Genomic DNA, 17,687 nt, shown 5'->3' with positions numbered 1-17,687 from the left:
CTTCGTGTCTGTGGAAGAAGTAAGATTTATGGTAGTTTTAGAAAAGACATACTGCTAGCTGGTTGGTGGGAGGCCGAGGCAGGTGGATCTGAGTTTGAGGCTAGCCTGGTCTAGAGTGAATTCCAGGACAGCCAGGGCTACAAACCCTGTCTCAAAAACAACAAAATGCAGTCTCACCTGTTGTGGTCACTCTTGACTTAGGCTTGATTAATCAAGCTGGGCCGACTGGAAGCTGCATACTGAGGCTCTCTTCTCTCACTGTTACTGGAAGCGCTTTTACTCAGGGCCCTTCGCTTTCACTGAAAGGCAGCACAAAAAGGAGCCTTAGATAACTGGTTTCTTGGGATTTATAGTGTTGGGGACTCTCTTCCACGTCCTATAATGTCACCTTTAAGAAGTTCAAGGAAGGAATTCCTTAGGACATAGTGTCAGGAAAAGCTTTGACTCTTCAGAGGAACTAGTATGCCTCTTTTTCCCCTCTCTTCTTTTGGACAGTTGGAAATTTCATATTTCTCGTTTTGCTATGGTTGCCAGGAAATACAGAGCCAAAACTGTGGTTTACTCCACGGAGGCCTGCATCCTAATTTTCCCCCCAGTGTTAACCTTATAGTATTTGCTGTTTGCATATTTTTACCTGCATGACTTGTAACTTTAGATACAAACTGGATATATGCTGGATTGGGAACTGACTCCAGTTAGGTAATTTTATTTAAGAAACATAAATGTAAGGCTTAAGTGGGCAGAAGGACTTGCTTGACACACAGCTCTAACTAGGCAAAGCAGAACTCAGTGGGTAGGGAGGCGGAGCCAGCAGAGTGGGAAGTCCAGAGCTCGAGACACCTGAACTGTGTCACACAGGGTTAGGATATGTAGCTCAGGAAGAGTGACTTTGCCTAGCATGTGCTAAGAAGCGTGGCCTTGAGTTGAGTGTCAGCATTGTATAAAGCAGGCATGGCAGTGCACATCTGTCATCCCAGCACTTTGTAGGCGGAGGCACGAAGATGGGCAAGTTCGTGGTCGCCTAGGAGATGAGGAAAATACAGGTCATATCTTCTCAGGTCAGAGGGTCTTTTTTTTCTGCAGTTTTAGAGAACTATGCATTCTGACCTATCCCTAAATGGCCTGTAATGTCCCGGTCTTAAGGGAAACAGGCTTCCTTCAAAATGGGTGAATGAACCTTTTTATGTTGTCTCTGCCAGTGTGGTGCAAATGCTGCTGCCTGCATTTCTGCTACAGGGCTGTTCTCCCAGCTACAAGGCAACCCTGCCTTGTGGTTGTGGCCTTGAGAATGGGGTATGTTCAAACAAGAAGGACATTTGAGAAAGAAGCAGGCCTGGCTGGTCTGTGGTGCATGCCTTTAATCCCACTACTTAGGAGACAGAGACCAAAAAAAGAAAAAAAAAAACAAACAAACCAAGAAACAAAGAACAAAAACAAATCATAAAACAAAACAACAAACATATGAACAAGCAAGAAACAAAAAGAAAAGAAAACTCCAGGCCTGGAGGTCTTGTGTGTTTCTCACTGAGGAAGGAAGGGTTGATGGGAGGATGGCAAATGGGTTCCACTGGGCTCAGACAGGGCCTTCGGGTGAATGGCGGCTGAACTTTATTATTCAAATTGGCTTTATTTTGTTTTGGTTGGTCGAAATTTAGTCCTGGGAGACACACTGACCTTCCTAATGATTTGCAGGGTTTGGTTTCTCCAGTCCTGTTTCGGAACACAATACCTGAGGCTTAGAGTTTAGGATCAGCCTTGACTGCCAACAAAGAATAGCTTGGACTAGTAGAAGTAGAACTTCTTCTAAATTGGGGCTGAAATGTAATCTCGGTTCCTTTATTCCCACGGGCAATAGTCATTCCTCAGATAATAAGACCTTTGGGAGAAGAAGATAAGACATGGACCTGTCCCCTTGGACATTGTCCAGCCAGTGATGAAGGCATATGTGTAAGTGACCAGGGTACGAGGTAGAAAGAGTTGAACCACGGGGGAGATGGGTGAAGAAGGGCGGGGTTTTGGAGGTGGGATTGGAGCATACTAAACTCAGTGCATGCCGGCGGGTATCGACAAGGAGGATGTGGGGGTGCTTAGGAACCACCCAACACACGGGAAAGAACATCATTGCTTCAGCAAGGGGCAGTTTCATGGACTTGAACTGTGACTCCTTTCTCAGAACCGAATATGGTTGAAGAGCTTGCAACACTGGCTCATAGGCACTGATTAAAATGTCGTCAGGAGAAACCTGAGTGGAGAAACTCATTTCCTCACCCAGTCCCCGTCTCCTTTGGTCTAGACTGACTCCTCCAAAGCCTGGGATCTGAAGTCCGTATGTGTCTGCACTCCATGTGTATGCCTGGTGCCTGAAGAGGTCAGAAGAGGATGCTGAGTCCCGGGACACTGAAGTTATAGATGGCAGGGGTAGAACCCGGGTCCTCTGGATGGGCAGCCAGTGTTCTAAACCATAGCTATCTTTGTATTTCTGCAATTGAACGTTGAAGTTGTAAATCTGCTGGCGTTTCAAAAGAATTTGACATTCTCATTCAGAAATTGAATCAGAATTTGAGGGAATTCTCAAATGCATAGTATCAGTATGTGGTCCCTAGCTCCAATCCAAACATTTAAGAGATTAAAGGATTGTTTAGATTCTGAACAGGGCAGCCTCAGCTACAAGTGATTGTCTTGGTCACATACATACTGTGCCCTAACAAAGCCAGTAATCTGTGCACGTATATAAATTTTTATATTTTTGTGGTGCTAGATATTGAACCCCCAAGGCTTGGTGCTTGGCAGGCAAGCATCTGCCCCTGACCTGTACCCTATATCTAGATTCTGTGTTTACATCTCTAGCCCTCTATTTTGTTTTTGTGTTGAGACAGTGTCTTACTAAGCCTCCTAGAATGGCCTTGGCCATCCTATCCTCCTGCAGAGCTTGAAGACCTGCCATTGTTTAAGGTCTGGAGGCCACAGGGATCAGGGATCAGCATTTCCAGAGACCTCTTCTGGTTTGTCCGGGTACAAAGAATTTATCTCGGTATGAGGGAGATAGAAGCAGAAAGTTCAGGAATTCAAGGTCACCTTTGTGGCTATATCTCCAGTTTCAGGTCAGCCCTGTGTTGCTCAGACTGCCTTGAACTTCTATTCCCCAGCCTCAGCCTTCCAAGCACCAGGGTTTCAGGCGTACACCCCATACCCAGCCTGACTAAGCTTTCCAAGTTTGAGCGCCACGTCCGGCTCTTGGGACAACCCATTAACTAGCTGTGGAAGCTTCTAAACTAGAGAGGCTGAATTGGCAAAGTGCATGTAAATCTACCCTCCAAGCACCAGGCCTGAAAGGAGAAAGGGTTTTATTTCTGCGTAAGGTCTATTTGCTATTCCCATTTAGAGAGGCCTCTTCCGTTTCTCTCCCACGTCCCCTTCCCTTGCCCTCTTTTTTCCTCCCCCATACCCTAGAATACAGATCTATCCATTTAAGGGCTGGCCGCTACATTGTATCTCAGGCATCCTTTCAATAACTGCCACTTCCCTTTCTCACTCTTAAATTTTAAAAGTTCAATTCCCAGATTCCAGTTGTGGAAAGGCAGGGAGCTCAGCCACAGACGGGCTGGATCTAGAATGTGGGATTTCTGTGAACTGGGGATAAAACTGAGAAAGCATGCTGACAGCCGAACAGCAGCATTGATTGGCAGGTCTGGGATAGATAGCTTGTAGCTAATTGGGGCCCCAGCTGTGCCCCAGAGACCCATCGGTGAGAGAAATCAAGGTCATGGCAGTGCCTATTGTCCAAAAGGCATTCATTAATTCGGCAGGTAGTTCAGTTTGGGGAGAACAGATGTGGTCAAATAATCACTTCAGTAAAAGAAAACGAAGACAAAGCTGCTGATAGTTTTGAGTGTGTGCATTCCAGACTGGAGCTTGAGGGCAAAGCGAGCGTTCTGGGCCATAAGGAAGGGCGGTACTCTGCTTTAGGGAGTGGGTGCGTTGGTCATACTGGGCCTTCTTATGGAACCAAGGCTGTCTTGGAACTCATTTAATACCTCAGCTAGCCTCAAGTGTATAGAAAGCTTCTTGCCTCCCCCTCCTGAGTTCTGGGATTCTAGACAAGACTCCTTCAGTCAAATCTCTTCTTCTCTGAGGCTGTGTGTCTGTATGGCTCCTAAGCGGCCATCTTTTCATTACAGTTAAAGTATAGCCTTGTCTAGGGCAGAAGAATGGAATAACTCTCTGGTTCACAGACCACAGAAAGAATGTTATTTGTTTTGTTTTAACCATGCAGGGTTGTCATCTGTGGGCACGATCAAGTATAAAAGGCTGGTACTGAAGGGTGGCAGAATTGGCCTGGAGGAAAAAAAGGTGGATTGATTGGGCCTCTGCTGTGTTCAGTAGAAACAAAGTCGAGGGGTCCTACACCTGGCCTGACCGATGCTTGTCTTGTGGGTTTTGCTAGGGTATCCTCAGAGAAGATGCCTAGGTTGGAAGTCTGTGAGCTTCTCTAGGGCCCAGAGGGCACTTACAGCCTGGGCAGGGTCTTGTGGGAAGCCTTCCTTGGATACAGTGGAGACTGAAGGCTTGGGGAGGCAGAACAGGTTTCACAGCAGCCAGGTAAAAAAACCGCAGCGGTTCCCACAGTGTGGTTCGTCTTGGCTCTGATGTAGTGCTGCGTCTCACATCACCTACCAGTCCTGGTGACTTGGCCCCTCATGAGTCAATTGCCAAGAGTTAACGGTGAGTCCCATTAATGTCATAATGCCCAGAATTAGGTTTTGGGGCTTGAATGTGTGTGTGTGTGTGTGTGTATGTGTGTATGTGTGTATGTGAGAGAGAGAGAGAGAGAGAGAGAGAGAGAGAGCGAGCTCGAGCGCGAGAGTGCACAGGAAAGCAGCACAGCACAAGAATAAGGTTTGGGACTACCAGTGTGATTCGTGGAGAGTCCGTCATCTTCCACGTTCCCCAGCATGCTGAGTGCTGAACGCTGAGTCCGGGATATAGAGGACGGGCCAGGAAACTGGACCTTTTCAGGTAGTGCCTTGTCTTCCTCAGGATATGTTCTAACACAGAGAAAGATGTTCTTTGTGTGCTGGGGTGAGGGGCCGCCAGCTCTGCTTAGGGCTTCATTTGTGCTGGGTATTAAGGGATGGGCGGGCGGGCATTTATGGGGCACAGGGGTAGATTAAAAATATGGCAGGTAAGCGAAATAACTTGGAGCAGAGTAGTAAGTAACTTCGTCTGTCAGGCAGGTTTGGGGTGAAGCTGGGAGGCAATGAAAATATATAGGGTTGTCTCGGGCTCTTGGTACTGCCAGAGTGGTTTGGACTGTGCCCTGTAGTCTGGTAGGAAACTGGTACAGGTTTTGAAACATGAGCGAGAGATGTGGTCAGATTGTGTTTTAGAAATAGAATTCTAGAATGGGCTGGAGAAAGAGCTGAGTCAGGGAGTCCGGAAGCAAGGACAGTAGTCTGTTGAAAGCATGGGGCTTGTGCAGTGCCACCCGTGAGGATTGCCATGGTTAAGCACAGCCAGGCCTTGGGGGACAGGAGGAGTGTAGCTCAGTAGTGGAGTGCTCGCCAGGCATGTCGGGCCCCGGGTTTGGTCCTCTGTGTTATATAAAAAAAAAAAAATCTAGCTAATTAACCACACCAAACAAAATCCTGAAACTAGAGTCGACTGCTCAGAGGCCCTGAGCTATAAAATGGGAGAGAAAGGAGCTACCTGCTTGGTCAGTGGGGTCTTGAAGGAGAAGTGGGGTTGAGGCCTGCAGGACAGAACTATCATGTGCAAGGCTCTTGGTTCAGTTCCCAGCATCACAAAGGGTTGGAGAGAAAGAGAACTGGAGTGAAGCTGAAATTGGAGACGAGGTAACGATGGCTCTTTAATAAAGCTGCCTATGGGGGCTGAAGAGATAGAGGCTTAGCAGATAAGAGCACTTTGTGCTCTTGTAGAGGACTTGGGTTTAATCCCCAGTACCTGGTTGTTCACAGCCATCTATAGCTCCAATTCTAGGGGATCCAGGACCCATTGATCTCTAGAAGCACCAGTCACTCTTCTGCACATAAAAACACAAATACATATAGACACTTAATACATGTAGACAGACCTGAGCACCTACAAGGACTAGCGAGGTGACTGACACGGGTTAAAGGCACTTGCTGTGCAAGCCTGGTGAACTGAGCTCGAGTCACAATGGCCGCACAGGTGCTGTAGTGAGCAGGCACAAGCAAACACACATCCATGGATGCACACACATCCACACAGGGAGGAAGCGAGGCCTGGGAAGCTTTGTATTTGAGGTATGGGGTCTTGCTGACTGTAGCTCAGGCTGTTGGGGGCTTGCTTTGTTGTTTAGGCTGTTCTTAAACTAGCCGTCCTCCTGAGTGCTCCAATTATAGGCGTGCGCCACCATGCCCAACTCGGGTCCCAAAAGCATAGGGAGAAGGAACTGATGCCACACCATGGCTGAAGAGTGTTAGTAGTAAGTAACATTTTAGTGCTTGCCACTTGCTTGTTTGTAGAGAGAGGCCCATGTTTTTGTGACTCAGTCTTGATTGTGATTAATGATAATGATGAAGCCTTGCCAGAAACTTCTGTGGCTCGACATTCTTCCTGAGTCAGCACTAATCACAGGATCCAGGGAGACCATCTGAAATCCGTGTTCTGCCCCACCCCCACCCCCTATCCCCTACCCCTGTCAAACATATGTCTGTTTTCCCAGAGGGATGCTCCAAGGAATAATTTTTGAGATGATCACATGATATGAGCTCTTCTGGTAGTCTTGGAAGATTTTGATACTGAGATAGGGTCTCACTGTAGCCGGGGGTGGGAGGGGCGGGGGCGTGGCCTAGGACTCACTAAGTAGGTTAGGCCAGCCTTGAACTATAGCAGTCCTCTTCTTGCCTAAGTCTCTGAATGTCAGGACTACAGGTATGAGTCACAATGCCTGGTTTACCTTGGGGTTTTGTACATTAGGTTTCCCACTGACTTACTGTCCTCACAGGGAGTTCTCAAAAATCTGCGTACTCCATTCCAGGACGCTTCCATAAACCTTGCAGGGCAGGTGGTCCATTTGGTCATGAGGGGTTGAAAACCAAAGTTGCATTTGAGTAGTAATTTTAAGAGCATTTGTTTCAACCTGGGCTTGACCTCCTTTAATGTGTGTGTGTGTGTGTGTGTGTGTGTGTGTGTGTGTGTGTGTGTGTGTGTGTACACCAAGTGTTAGCCACGTGTGTGGGTGCCATGGAGGCCAGAAGAAGTTGTTGGATTCCCTGGGACTGGAGTTAGGCAATTGAGATCCTTCTCACACAGGTTCTGGAAAGTTAGGTCCTCTGGAGGAGCCTCGGGGCTCTTAGTCATTTGTCCAGCCTGTCTTAGTCACTGTTCTGTGGCTGTGAAGAGACAGTGACTAAAGCAACTCTTATGAAAGAAAGCATTTAATTGGGGGCTTGCTTGGTGTTATTCCATTATGATCATGGTGGGGAGCTTGGTGGCAGTCAGGCCTGGTGCTGGAGAACAGTGAGAGGTACAGCCACAAGCAGAGAGCAGAACACTGGGCGTGTCCTGGGCTTTTGAAACCCCGCCCCTAGTGACATGCTTCCTCTAACAAGGCCACACCTCCTAATCCTTCTCAAACAAAGTCACTCCCTGATGACTAAGCTTTCCAATATAAGCCTATGGGAGCTGTAATTATTCAAACTACCACACAGCCCTAATTTTGTAATTTTGAAAAGATATTTTATGTGTATGAGTGTTTTGCCTGCATATACGCCTTATGCATAAGTGCTGATGTTAACCAGAAGTTAGAAGGCATTAATAAGATAATCTGAAACAGGAGTTAGAGATGTTGTGAGCTATCATGGCTGCCGGGATTAAGCCCACGTCCTCTGTAAGAGCTCTCAAAGCTCTTAAAACTGCCGAGCCATCTCTCTAGCCTGGCACTTGCTTTTTAAAATATATTTAAACTCTAGATTCTGCATGAGATAACATGTATGTTCTGCCCCCATCACCCTAATTCCCCCCTTCCTTTCTCTAGCACACTTTTAATCCCAGCACTTGGAGAGGAGGAGGCAGGTAAACCTCCAGGTTCAAGGCCAGCCTGGTCTACAGAGAGTTCTAGGACGGCCAGGGCCACCTAGAGAAAACCTGTTGTTGAAAAGAACAAAGCAAAACAAACACCTAAACCTCTCCCTTCCCTTTCAGTCTCCCATCTGCTTTCATGGTCTGCACATATTTTCATATTTGATTCTAGATTCACATTTGATAGAACCTTTTCTCTTAATTTTACTACTTGATCCTGATTTTATAATCTACCTTATATCTTAAATCTTTTATAATCTACCTTATATCTTAAATCTTGATGTTAGTATATACCTATTTTCCTTTGTTATTGAGATACGATCTTAACTATGTAGGCCAAGCTGTTTTGGAACTCAAATCTTCCTGCCTCTGCCTCCCATGGTGTTGTGGTTAAAGGGACTACCGTACCTGGTCCTGTGTACATATTTTGTTAAGTTAACCTTAATTCCTTTTTTTTTTAAACATTTATTTATTTATTATGTATACATCATACAACTTTCTGCCTGCATGTATGCTTGCAGGCCAGAAGAGGGCACCAGACCTGATTATAGATGGTTGTGAGCCACCATGTGGTTGCTGGGAATTGAACTCAGGACCTCTGGAAGAGCAGACAGTGCTCTTAACCTCTGAGCCATCTCTCCAGCCCCTGTTACCTTAATTCCTATTCGGAGCTGGGCACTGTGTAAGAAAAAAGAAAGGGAAGCCGCTGAACCCCGGCCAAGTGGCCTTAGTGTCTTCAGACACTCGAGGTCTTCCTACTCTTTTCTATTGCAGCTGTAGACACAGCATGTGACATCTGGTCTCTTGCTAGCCAGCCACACCTGCTTCTGTCCAGTACCTAGTAAATGGCGTGTAAGTTGGAGGATGTTCAAGGGAACCGTTTGTTTTTCCACACAGATGTGCTAGCAGATGTGAGCCTCCCCAGGTAAATTGCTCCCGAAGAGCCACGGGCACATTAACTCTTCTAATGGATGTCGCAAAGGCACCATTCAGCAGCCACTTCTGAATGGACTTTCTAGGACTGGTGTGTCCTGTGACCTTGCTGAATTGAGGGCCTTAAGAAAATGAAGGTTGGTGCAAGGAAGATGCTTCACTGTAGGGTTTTAACCATTAAAACGTGGAATTAGGGGTTGGGGATTTAGCTCAGTGGTAGAGCGTTTGCCTAGGAAGCGCAAGGCCCTGGGTTCGGTCCCCAGCTCCGAAAAAAAGAACCAAAAAAAAAAAAAAAAAAAAAGAGGGGCTGGAGAAATGGCGCAGTGGGGAAGAGCACTTGCCTTTTCAGAAGACCCAGACTTAATTCCCAGCACCAACACGGTGACTTACAACCAGCTTTAACTCCTGTTCTAGGGGCTCCTACATCTTCATCTGGCCTCGAGGGCCCTGCATAGACAAATGCTGGCAACACACTCATACACAGTTAAACTTGAATCCCCACACAAAAACACAACAACTGCAGCACACTTTACAGAGAGGAGTCCTAGGGATCACGAAGGATTGTCATGTGACAGATACCTCCCCAGAAGAAAGGGCTGAGAGGAATGGTTGGCTTTGTTTCTGAAGGACCATGGTTCCTTGCTGTCCAAGCTGGGCTGTGTTACTTACCACATGGATTTGAAGTTTTCTGTGGTCCAGAGCTATAAAACCGGTGTCTGGGAGCTGGAGAGCTGGCTCAGTGGTTAAGAGCACTGACTGTTCTTCCAAAAGGTTCTCAGTTCAATTCCCAGCAACCAGATGGTGGCTCACAACCATCTGTAATGGGATCTGATGCCCTCTTTCTGGTGTGTCTGAAGACAGTAACAGTGTACTTGCATACATAAAATAAATAAATTAATCTTTTTAAAAAAGACATCTGTAAAGTAACTGATTTCTTTTTCCTGTTGCCTTTTTTTTTTCTTTTGTTTTGAGTTTTGGAATCGAGGCAAGGTTTCATTGCGTGGCCCTTCCTGGCCTGGAACTTGAAATATAGACCAGCCTTGCTCAAACTTGGAGCAGTCTCCCTGGAGTGTTGGAGTCAATCGTAGGCCTGCTCCGTCACACTCAACTCATGACAGTGGGTTTTCTGTTTTGTGTTGTTGTTGTTGTTGTTTGAGACAGGGTCTCACTATGTAGTCCTGGCTGATCTGGAACTCTGTAACCTCCTAACCACCATGAATCAGCCAGGGCCAAGGGGACGCTGGTACCTTTGGTCTTAGGGGAATAGGAATGCTAACTCCTATCTCTTTCCTTGTTGGTAAGATTGTAGCTAGTCAGGGCTGTTGACTCTTTTTCATTTTTTCATTTTCCGCTCTTTTTCATTTGATTCATCTCCTTCAGGATGAAGGCATTGTTCTCCTTTCAAGTGTTTTTCCCAGTTTGTTAACAAAACTAGTGAGAAGAATCCAGTCTGAATCCACGTTTACCTGCCCACCTCCCCCCTTCCCCTCCCCCATGTTTCTTTCCATGTGGCCCAGGCTGTCCTCAAACTCAGCATCTTCCTGCCTCAGCTTTTCAAATGCCAGTTTTACAGCATTGCCACCTAGCTAGGTCTGAGTAGACAAGTGAGGGCTTGGCATAGAGACAGGAGAAAGCTGTACCAGACTTGGAAGTGGGTGGGGGTGGGGGGAATGCTACAGAAGTACAGAGGTGCGAGTGTGTGAGCATGGTGTGCTGGAACCACGCAAACAGTTGTCCCATCCAAAGCCGTACCATCCACTGAGCACTGAAAATACTTAGAGTTTGCAGAGTGTGTACCAGCCCTAAAGGAACACTGACTGGGTCATCTCATTTATACTTGGATGGAAGCGAGGGCCAGCGATTGAGGGACTTGCTAGGACTCACCGAGCTATGGAGGAATAGAGCTCCTTTGTGAGATTCACAACGCACAGGCACATGTTAGGGACAGCCCTCTTTCCTGTGGTACTTTTCTCCACTGGCCAGTTTCTGAGGCTGTTGTGTGGTGCTGCCTGGCTTCCAGGTCACCTCTCGGGTTCCTTACGGCTTAACTAAAGAAAGAGTACATGCCTGTCTTCCCAGTGACACCTGGGAGGTACAGTTTTGAATTTCAGTGGCTACCGTGACTCCCCGTGGGAATGGCCTGTCAGTCAGGAAGGGCTACCAGACTCAGCGTGTGTCCCCCGTGCCGTTGGCTCTCGAGGTGGTGGTATATCTGAGATCTTTGTTTTTAATCATAACACTTCACGTTTTCTTTCCATGGTGATCAGCGTGAGCCAGCTGGTGGTGGTAGGAAAGTCTCCCTTTAACTTCCACTGTGGGTTATTAGTTCACTTAACATGCTGTTTAAATCGTACATAAGCCCTGAGGCTTTTGATTGTTGTTGGAAATCAATTGGACTTCACAAAATGCTCAACAGGCTGTACTCTTGAGTCCATGAGTGCTGTGGTACCATTAGCAGGGACCAAAGTTCAGAAATTAAAATGTGCCGTAATTCCTTTCTCTTCAGGAAAATCAATGCAATAATTCTCTTTATTGAGAATTAAGTCCAGCGACTTAAATCACCCTTAAATGATGTGATGGCTGTTCTAGGTTGTCAACTATATCTGGAGTTAAAACCCAAACGTCTAGGTGTACCTGTAAGGGATCTCCTTCTCTTCCCTCCCCTCTTCTCCCTTCCCTCCCTTGCCCTCCCTTTCCCTCCAGGCAGGATTTCTCTGTGAAGCTTTGACTATTCCAGAACTCCCTTGAACTCACAGAGATCCAGCCTATCCCCATCCCCATGTTACCACCACGCCCCACCGGCCTCCCAGTCTCCCAAGCATTGGGATTAAAGGCATGTGCCACCAGCACTCAGCTAGGGATGTTTCTTAGTTTGAAATGGGAAGACCCGCTTTAATCTGGACCCACAGCCGTTGGAAAAGCCCATGGAAGGATGTGGGAAAGTAAAGCTTTGCTTTATGCCTTCTTCACCTTCCCTGGCTCAGGGAAGAGACTCAGGATTCAGGCATATGCAGAAGACCAGCCGAGACATTCACCTCTGGATGTCTCCTGGATTCTTGGACTTTCTGTGGGTAGCTTGCCAATGTGGAGCTAGACAGACCAAAGCCTTTCAGCCCCTCCAAACCCCTGCCAGTTCTGCTACTCAGGAACCCTGACTGCTACAGATGGGAGGGACACTGGGTGATTAGGTGATCCCCCTCTTCCTTGGGTCTGGTATTGATCCTTGTTTTCTACTTGGCCTGTGGTTTCTTATTAGATACAGAATGTCTCTTGCCACTGCCTTGATGTTCTTGCAAGGTGTTTTATTTTGAGAGGAGGCGCATGCGCATGTGTGTGCAAGCACGGCTCTGAGGTCAGAGGCATCTCATCCTCCCGGAGCTGGAACTGCAGGCTGCTGCGAGCCATCTGCCGTGGATGCTGGAAGCTGACTCTACCAGCAGTGCATGCTCTTAACTGCTGCTGTCTCCCGCCTGCTCTCACTACCACTCTTGCCTTCCTTCTAGGTCTTCCTAGAAGATCACTTTGAACCTGGCACTAGTTCTAATATCTCCCACCTGCTAGCATCCCTTCCCCAAAGAAGTCCCTTTTTTAGGATGCTTGCGAAATGCTACCGAGGACTAATGCAGGGCGTGGCACACCTCTTATCCAAGCTCCTTTTCTATCTCTAAGTTCAAGGCCAGCCTGGTGTAACTGGCAAGTCGGAGGCCAGCCAAATTCACACAGAGAGACCCTATCTCAAAACCACACCTACCCACAGCCCAGTCTTTCCAGGGTTTTCAGCACCTTGCAGCCTGGGCCATTACTTAAACGGTAGCTCAGTCTTGGTGAGGCACAATACGCAGGTCCATGTTTGTGACCTGTTCAACACTTAAGATGCTGCAGATCCTTGTTCTGTAGACAGGGCTATGAATTCAGTGTTTGTGGATTCAGGGCATAACCAGGAACCTCTGCCTGTGTACTTTTTTTAGGCTTCCTACAGAGGAACAGTGAGAAAAGAAAGAATTCTACTCCAGGGAATGCATAACTGAGAAGCTGTCTGCGTGCTTAAGAAAACACACTCCATGGCCTCTCTAAAGCAGAAAGGCTGCCAGAGCCATCGCTCGCCTTTCTCGCTGGGGTTTGTGTAAGACCTCTGGGTTCAGTGCTGCTCACCACTGGGCAGCCACGGCTGTGGACTTGAAGCATCTGGCTTAGACAGCTGGGCATGGTGCTGCGCGCTTCCAATCCCACCTCTAGGGAGCCGGGGCAAGAAGTTCCAGGTCTGCCTGGGGTGTGAAGAGAGCAAACACACACAACCCTGTCCAAACAAAAAGAACTCCCACCTGCTAACAAACAGAACAGCAGCATTTAGCATGAACTGGGGCTGGTTGCCGCTTCCCAGTCTCTACTTCCCTTCTGGAACTTCTGTCCTTGCTAACTTCACAGCAGAATTGGGGCGTTGGAAATATTGAGCACGTGTCGGGAAACCAAGTGGAAGGGCTGGGAAAATAGTGACTTAGCTCTTTCACCATTCAGCCTTTGGTCACCACAGGCCAGCTCCAGAGCCAAGGCATCTGTATCTGCTGTTTGGCTGAGCCTAACTCGGAGGCACAGTGCACGGTATCATTTCCCACCTCTGCCTCCTGCCAGCATTTCTGCGTTGGTGTAACCCAATTCCTCATCTTGAACAGGTGGGAGACCGAGCAGGGAAGACAGCCCTGGCCCCTGTGGGTTTGAATCTGAATCCCTTTAGAAATCAGACAAGTCACATGTTACACACGGAGCCCACTTGGCTCAAGGATGCTGCAGAGAGATGTCTAAGGGATAGTAGCCACTCTCGTCTCTTCTGCCGTGCTGGGCAGTGGTATTATCTACTCCGAAAGGTAGAGAGCCCAAGTGGCTGGTGTGGGAAGAGTGAAAGGCAGATTAGTGGGGAGAGGATATGCAGCCTCCCGTGGAAGACGTGCTTCTAGTGGTTTTAGAGGAAAAAGAACATTATAATTTGCAGGTCCAGATGGATCCCAGACAGTCCGGCAAGGAAGAGCTTATTTTATTTGTCTTTCCCCACTTCTCTAAATAATTTAATCTTCAAAGCATGATGCAGGTGTTAATTAACACTCGAGGCTCTCCTGGGAAGGTAGGCAAGTGGGAACTTCTGCCTCCCCCGTTAGAAGTCCAGGGAGTAGACAGGTTGCCAGAGCCTCAGGTGAGCGGAGTCATTCATTCATATGGTTTCACTGTGAGCCTATGTCTGATTTAACTGATCTACTTTTTAAAATACACAAACATACACACACACCCTGGCCATCTTGTCACAAAGGGAATCGCTTCCCAAACAAGCTGGCCACTCTCGTCAGGGGTTTTATTAACTGAGCAGTTGGTCTTTCGTATCCCACACTTTGTCAGGGGCCTTTGTGTGGTTTGCTCCTCTGCTGGTTGTGGCTGCGATTGCTGGTACCCTCCTGGCATCTGGAAACACAAACAGGATGGTTGGATGTGGTGGATAGCTACGGTGACTTTTCCCCGGGGTCTGCCCAGAGCTCATCTTCAGTCCTGGTCTTTGACCAGGGATGGTGACAATGCCAGTTTGCTGGGCGCCTGTGTCATTCTTGCAAGTGCTGTGCTAATACTGAGCCTCCAGTGATCTCTTCGAAGCAGCCAGGCTAGAGTGGACACAGCGAGAGGGGATACAGAAGGTGGTGGTTTATGTGCCAGTGTCTGTTGTCCCCTCCCAGGGTGGCACTTGTGCTTATTTGTAGGGAGCTTTGTTCTATGTGCTGATGGCTGCTTACCCTTTGCTGCAGGCTGCTGAGAACCAGCTCTAGACCTCTACTAGAGAGTCCTTCTTCTGAAGACATCACCAGTGTGTGGAACCTGCCGCACACCCACCCCCTGCCAAACCACGGCCTTTACCTGTGTCTTTCGGTGTTTCCCGTGCGACCCTTCCTGTGGGAGTGCCTCGTGGGCTGCCCCGGAGTTCGCCCCACGCTCAGCAGCGCCAATGGTGAAGATGACAAGATCCAAGACCTTTCAGGCATACCTACCCTCCTGCCACAGGACCTACAGCTGCATTCACTGCCGAGCTCACTTGGCCAATCACGACGAACTCATTTCCAAGGTACCTGCCTGCCGCTGTTCCTGGGGTCACAACTTGCAAGCTTTCTCATAGAGTCTGGGATATTTGCATGCTGACTTTTACATAAGCAGGGCTGACCCACAGGCTGTTGTCTACTCAACTGAGAGTTAATTCTGATTTGTGGGAACAGAGTGGTTTGTTCTGCATGTTATTTTGGAAGTTAGGTGTCAACCGTGTCAGAGAGGCTTTGAGGCCTGGCAGCTCACAGGCCCAACAAGGCAGGAAAGGTTTTAGAATCTTATGTTTGTTTACTTGGTTTAGCTTGGTAGGTTTAAAAAAAATGGTTTCTACATGGACGTGAATTCTCAAGAGAGGTGAGGAAGAGAGGGTCTTGTGGAGGGTGGTGTTTGGTTTTGCATCCATCCAGGCTTCTGTATGTTTGGCAAGAACTTGACCACAGAGCCCCACTCCAGCCCCACTGGAGCAGCCTCATTAGCTGAGGTGGGAGAGCTCCTGTAAGCCCCAGGGAAGTTGTGAGGCTGTAGCGTTATGGAATTTTTTTGTGGGGGGTGGACAAAAGGACCCTGTTGAATAAGCTGAGACCCTGGCCTGTTGGGACCTTTATACATGAAGTAAAACATGGTGACCTTTGATCATGAGCTAATGTGATCATTTTAAGAACCGAGAAACCTGGTTTCCTAGAGGTGCCTTGATAGCCGCTTCTGAAGTTGAGGCTGGGGGTTACCAATAAATAATAAACCCAGCATCTCGATTGTGTAATTCAGGAACCCAATACTTTGGGCAGCATTCTCAAGGGAGCTATCTCCCTGCTGGCCCTAGATTCCCAGGGGCGGAGAAACAGGTTTTACTAGGGCCAGATGACAAAGAGGAAAAGATCGTGGGAGAATTTCCCCCTTAATAGCATCTTTCCTGAGAAGTTAGCCTTCATACAATTAGAGGACAAACAGATACTTATGCAGACCCAGACTTTAAAAAAATATTAGCAATCTCAAACTGTTTACAAGAACTGCAGGCAAAGGTACCCTGCTTTCTCTTCCCTAGGTTTGGTAGTCTCGGCTCCAGATGAGTGACAGCCAGCATTCCCCTTCAGCAGGCTGACGTGACTGGCACATGCAGGCTGCCCAGACAACCAAGTCCGTGGTCACAGATTCTAACCTGAGGCCTGGAACAGACCTCTTGTTGTAGTTGTCTCCCACGGTTCTTACTAACCTACAAGCACCTAGAGCCCCCCAGGGTCCTGGCTGAACCTTACCTTTTCCTACTCTCTTCCGCATTCCCAAACTTAGTTATTTACTCTTAAGCCAGCCTTTACTTTCCATATATATCATATAATTCATCTTTTTGCAGATTTCCTTTAAGTTTTGAGGTAAACCATTGGCCGGAAAGTTGGATATGGAAGGCCTTGTCAGTGGGAGAACTAGCCAGTCTCCTGGCATGGACCGTGAGCCCACAAACTTGTATTTAAGTTGGCTCTGTCTCCCCTTCCACACAGCCTTTTTTTGTAGACATTTCCAAAATAAGTGTTTCTATCTAGGGAGGAATCTAAGGCACCATTTTAACACAAGGAAGAAGTGTTCCGTGGTGTAAGAAGTCAAGGCTCCAGTAAAGTACACTTTTGCATCTTTTATGTACTGAAAACTATTACCCACTAACCCGTGTGACTCTGAGTGCAGAGTCATATGCTATACCAGCGGGAAGCTGAGACTCTCAACATGGAGGCTAAGAAAAGTGCTAATTGTCTGCTGGTGTTCAGTCGGGATTTCTTGACAAGGTCTTTCCCTGAGCTGGGCTTGAGAAGATGGGTGGAAGTTGGACATGTAGAAATGGCAGTGGTCTCATCTGTTGTATTTAGGAGAGATGTGCAGGGCCTTGCTTTGTTTTAACCATGAGACACTAGCATCGTTCCATGAGCACGCTGGTAACCGGTATCTCACACCTCTGCCAAGAACAGTTTTCCCCATGAGCCTCCGTGTCCTTCTGTGGGTTCTATTTGACTGATCAGAATTTGGCCCATGGCAGAAGCTCAGTAAGTGATCAAATAAATGGACAGATGACGCTTGATCCTTGGGAGAAAACGAGGAAGAAGCAGAAAAGGCTGCGTTGCCTCCCGTCCTCCTTACCCGTTCTGAGGCAGGAAGGCTCACCAGTCTAAGCCAAAGTCAGCATAGGCTTTGATTTCATTGGCTACGGCCGGTGCACAGATGGGGTGCATTAGCACTGGATGATTTAAAGAGCTGGGTGAACTGCCTGACTGGGGAAAGAGTGAGGGAACTGTGCTTGGCATTGCACAAAGATTCCTTTATTCCGCTCCACAGCCGCCCCGGCATTAAATAATCTATACATTCTTATGCACGTCCGCTTAATGGAAAGATCATTGCCTCGGCCCCCTCCTTGGAAAAATGGGCCTTTCTTTTCGTGCCCACCCCCCTCCATTTAGGAAAGTTCAAGGAGAGAATGTCTCTCCTGTTCCCCTCTTGACTTAATCTCCTGTGTGGTTTCAGAGTCTGCCCAGTAGGAGTTGAGAGCAGGGCAGCAGATAGTTGGGGCGGGAACCCCAGTGAAATTAACGAGGCTTTGTATTCGGAATAGGGACTTTAGTCAGAGAGCTGGATGT

General features: G+C 47.7%; 1 protein-coding gene across 1 annotated transcript in view; it reads left to right on the top strand.

Annotated features, from left to right (window-relative positions):
• Positions 1-17,687, top strand: part of Ypel2 (yippee-like 2) — a 57,534-nt gene that overhangs the window by 6,153 nt on the left and 33,694 nt on the right. Inside the window, exon 2 of the mRNA NM_001108286.2 lies at positions 14,781-15,094. Within this exon, the coding sequence (NP_001101756.2) occupies positions 14,978-15,094 (117 nt within the window). The 5' untranslated portion in view covers positions 14,781-14,977. The remainder of the gene's footprint in view (positions 1-14,780; positions 15,095-17,687) is intronic.

The sequence above is a fragment of the Rattus norvegicus genome, chromosome 10, assembly GCF_036323735.1.
Source record: "Rattus norvegicus strain BN/NHsdMcwi chromosome 10, GRCr8, whole genome shotgun sequence".
Lineage (NCBI taxonomy): Eukaryota > Metazoa > Chordata > Mammalia > Rodentia > Muridae > Rattus > Rattus norvegicus.
The sequence above is the reverse complement of the archived record's forward strand: the minus strand, read 5'-3'. Positions and strand labels throughout refer to the sequence as shown.